Source organism: Clupea harengus, chromosome 3, assembly GCF_900700415.2.
Source record: "Clupea harengus chromosome 3, Ch_v2.0.2, whole genome shotgun sequence".
NCBI classification, from domain to species: Eukaryota; Metazoa; Chordata; class Actinopteri; order Clupeiformes; family Clupeidae; genus Clupea; species Clupea harengus.
Genome location: NC_045154.1, coordinates 13,132,543 through 13,137,542, shown reverse-complemented (window position 1 = coordinate 13,137,542; position 5,000 = coordinate 13,132,543). Strand labels below are relative to the sequence as shown.

At 42.3% G+C, this 5,000-nt stretch overlaps 1 protein-coding gene across 1 annotated transcript in view; it reads right to left on the bottom strand.

The window, feature by feature from the left end:
* Positions 1-5,000, bottom strand: part of ptprq (protein tyrosine phosphatase receptor type Q) — an 89,442-nt gene that overhangs the window by 59,412 nt on the left and 25,030 nt on the right. Inside the window, exons 14-15 of the mRNA XM_042707419.1 lie at positions 1,698-1,767; positions 1-171 (exon numbers count right to left, since the gene is read on the bottom strand). The exon at positions 1-171 is cut by the window's left edge and continues 29 nt beyond it. Of these exons, the coding sequence (XP_042563353.1) occupies positions 1-171; positions 1,698-1,767 (241 nt within the window). The remainder of the gene's footprint in view (positions 172-1,697; positions 1,768-5,000) is intronic.

Sequence of the window (5,000 nt, the reverse complement as noted above, 5' to 3'; positions counted from 1 at the left end):
TCTCCTCTGCGTTGACCTCCAGGATCTCCACGGTCTGACCGGTGCGCGCGTGTTTGGCCTTCACTGCAAACTTAGTGATCAGGCCGTTGATGCGCTTCGGCAGGAACCACGTCACCTTCACGGAGGTGTGGTTCTCCGGTACCGCTGTCAGGTTGGTCACCAGACCAGGGGCTGAGAGGGACACACACACACACACACACACACACACACACACACACACACACAGACACACACACAGATTAGTTCTGTATCCCTCCTCCACTCCCTGAGATGCCCAGATATGCGAGTGACGCCCTAACAAACGTTATATAATGGCTCAAGTTCAAGCACTCGGTACTGGTGGAAAAAGAAGAATAGATATCTGGACACTATCTTTAATTATAACTTGACAGAAAATAAAACACAATGCACCGCAATAACGGGAGAGAAACCATGTGGCTTCAAAACAGGTGGGAAGAACACAACAAGAGGCACCTGAAAGCGCACAGCCCTGCAATTTATGCCACGGTAAATTAGCTAGTAACTGTCAATGATAACTAGCTAATGTTTACTAGTTATTAGCATATATTAAGTCAACTTCAAAGGGCCAGTCGAGTGTACAGGGTGTCAGCTTGGATAGCTAGCTAATTATTATCGATTGAAGCCTCCCGTTAGCCTTGGCAAATGTTCGCCAAAACCTGGGCCTGAGAAGGGAAGGAAGGAAGTTTAATGTGGCTATACGATGGACTATTAAATGTGACTAAAACTAGACTAAAATGTAATGAGTTTTCGTCGACTAAAACTAGACTAAAATGTTCTGAGTTTCCGTCGAAGAAAACTAGACTAAAACTAATATGCATTTTTGTCTAAAGTCTAAGACTAAGACTAAATCTAAAATAGCTGCCAAAATTAGCACTGACACACAAACACACACACACACACAGTCAGGTTAGTCACTGTTTGGCTTTAATAAGCCTAATGGAGTTTTAAGGGTACATGACTAGAACCTGACTCCATTTGCCTAAACCCTTATTAGTCACACTCAGACAGAACAGAACCACACACACACACACACACACACACACACACACACACACACACACACACACACACAAACTCAGACAGAACAGAACCACAAACACATAAAGGTGAGGATGAGTGTGAACACACACACACACACACACACACACACACACACACACACACGTGTCCTGATACAGTGGTTACCCAGGCTGGGCTGTAAATGATTCAATGGTGACTTTCAGTTCATGTCATTTGATCACAGCATACAAGATACCAAGACGTCTCTCTCTCTTTTCTCTCTCTCGCGCACACACACACACACACACACACACACACACACACACACACACACACACTCACACACACACACACACACATACACTCACACTCACACACACTCACACACACACACACACACACACACACACTCACACACACACACACACACACTCACACACTCACACACTCACACACTCACACACTCACACACACACTCACACACTCACACACATACACTCACACTCACACTCACACACACACACACACACACACACACACACTCACACTCACACATTCACACACATACACAAACACACATACACAAACACACACACACACACACAAACACACATACACAAACACACACACACACACACACACACACACACAGTATAGTGTGTTGCAGGGACACTCACGAGCCTCCGAGGTCTTGATGAAGAGGGATTTACTCCAGGATCTGACTCCATCCCTATTTTCTGAGCCCACCTGGAAACACACACACACACACACACACACACACACACACACATACACACACACACACATACACACACACACACACACATGTACACACACACACACGTACACACACACACACACACACACACACACACACATGTACACACACACACACACGTACACACACACACACCTGTTATACAGTCCACAGTTACATGCAGAAACTAAAAGTCCTTTGAAGAAAACTAAGGTTAGGGTTAGAAATAAGTTTAGTCATTACAGTTTTTCTCGATTGCTTTGGCACATTTTTCCAATCACTGTTTACTTTTTCAAAACAGCTCACACACAGCCCTTCACAGAAGTTGAAATAACCAAAACACTATTTGATGTTTGCAGAATGACACCACCTTTTCAAAACGTATCACACACCCATCAAAACCAAACATTTCCATCAAAACCTACAATTTGTGCTCAATTGAAAATGTATGTTTTCTCATTTATTTAACAATGGATAACAAAATTCTAACTACAGCTATCAATATCAACCTCTGAATCCATAACTTCAACTTTTGTGCAACACCGTCACAGCATTGACTATTTTACCACTGACAACATACTACAATTTAGGTTTTGTACTGAGCACTCTTGACAATATACTGTCAGAAAGTATTTGAAATCTGATCATTTGTATACATAAAATATTGTAGTTCTGTTTTTGTATTGCTAAATACTGTAAAAGATATTCTAAACAAGGACCTGTCAACACCATTGATTTTACATATGTTCTACTGTGTACAAAATGGCAAAGATTCTGACACAAAAATATTTATTGCAGTCATTTTTCAACATTAGATTTGATACTGTAAGAAGTCAAAATGACAGGTTTCAAGATACAGTAAAAAGGTAAAATCTGTTCTGCAGTGAACAGTGTCCCCCTGCCACCAGTGTGGGCCAGTGTGTACCTCAGCAAGGACTAGGACGAGGACAAGGAAGAGGCCAAAGTAGAAATAGAGGGGCCCCTGTGTGGCATTCATGTAAGATGCTCTAATGAAATTAGGGCAACAGTCATTGATCACGTAGTCAATCATGACCTCTCCATGAGAGAGGCTGAGCCGTCATACTGTCACATCAATTGTTTGTACGTTCGACAATGACACTTTGCTGGCCTTTACAGTCAATTTACTGTACTGTGTTTCATTGTATTTGCACTCTTGGCAACAACTATTTCTATACTTTTGTAAAGTTTGTTGCCACAATACAATGTAGTACTGTAGTTTCACTAAAGTAATTTACAACATATACGGTAGAATTCTGATTACTGTATATTTACAGTATTTACAGCCTATTGCACTATTTTTGGTGGCAGCCTCCTCGATCCATGCTTGGTATCAAAATCAATCTACTGACCTCTTTTAGAGGTTGAGAACTGCTTGATTAGTTTTGCACAGAGAGTTCACACAGGTGCTGACGATATTTAGAATATAGAGAGCAGTTTCAGTAGGCTGCTACTAAGTGTCTGCAATGTGTTGACATGGTTATTCAATAAGGTTTTGTGTCTTTCTCTGAGAAGTGTGTTAAATGTTTTGAAATTTGTGTGAAAGCAGTGAGAAATAGTTAACCCATTCGCCAGAGAAGACTCTTGCTGTGCAAAGAAGATGTGAGCATTAGATTAAGTTGACCCATGATTCGCTAAATGTGTGTAAGCAATCGAGAAAAACTGTAATATGTCATGTTAACTGCAGATAATTCGAGTATTAGACTGTTTTATAGATACAGTTACAATCATTCTATAACAAGGACTATGTCACATAATAAAGCTTTATGAAGCATTCTATTCAAGGACTATGTCACATAATAAGGCTTTATGAAGCATTCTGTTCAAGGACTATGTCACATAATAAGGCTTTATGAAGCATTATATTCAAGGACTATGTCACATAATAAGACAGTGTGTGTGTGTGTGTGGGGGGGGGGGGGTATGGATACTGTGAACAGATATATACAGGGAGAGAGAGAGAGAGAGAGAGAGAAAAGGGAGAGAGAGAGAGTGTGTGTATGTATGGGAAGAGTGTGTGTGTGTGTGTATGGGGAGAGAGTGTGTGGAGAGAGTGTGTGTGTGTATGGGGAGAGAGTGTTTGTGTATGGGGAGAGAGTGTGGCGTGTGTGTGTGTGTGTGTGTGGGGAGAGAGTGTGTGTGTATGGGGAGAAAGTGTGTGGGGGGAGAGTGTGGGGTGTGTGTGTGTGTGTGTGGGGGGGGAGAGAATGTGTGTGTATGGGGAGAGAATGTGTGGGGTGTGTGTGTGGGGGGAGTGAGTGTGGAGAGTGTGTGTGGGAAGAGTGTGTGTGGAGAGAGAGTGTGTGTGTGTATGGGGAGAGAGTGTATGGAGAGTTTGTGTGTGTGTGTGGGAAGAGTGTGTGTGGGGAGTGTGTGTGGAGAGAGTGTGTATGGGGAGAGAGTGTATGGAGAGTGTGTGTGTGTGGAGTGTGTGTGGAGGTCAGCAGTGGACTGGGTGGATGAACAGATGAACAGATGAACAGTACTGTGAGAGGAGGGACGCTATGGGGGAATCCACAGGTCTCTTGAGCTCATGAATATTTGAATACTGCTGATCCATTATTAAACACAGGACCACACACACACACACACAGGCACACACACACACACACACACACACGACACAGACTATTGAGGTCTTCATGTGAAACTCTGAGCTCTTAACTCAGACTACTGTAGGTCTTCATGTGAATAACAGGACCACACTCACACACATGACACAGACACACACAGCTCACACACACATACAGTATATACACACTCATTCTCTGTGGTCACAGAATCTACAGTGCCCTCCACAATTATTGGCACCCCTAGTGAATATGAGCAAAACAGGCTAAGAAAAAATATGTCTTTGCTGTTTATCCTCTTGGTCTTTCACTCAAAATATTCACAAAAATGTTACCTTTTCATTGAAGTAAAATTATTGAAAGAAAAAAAAACTGTTGATATTAAATAAATATTTTTCCCCAAAACATGTGTGCTACAATTATTCGCACCCCTTAATTTAATGTTTAGTGCACCCTCCATTTGCCAAGATAACAGCTCTGAGTCTTCTCCTATAATGCGTGATGAGGTTGGTGAACACATGGCACGGGATCTGAGACCATCCCTACATGCAGTATCTCTCCAGATCCTTCAGATTCTGAGGTCAACATTTGTAGACTTGGCTTCAGCACATCCCACAGATTTTCTATGGGGTTTA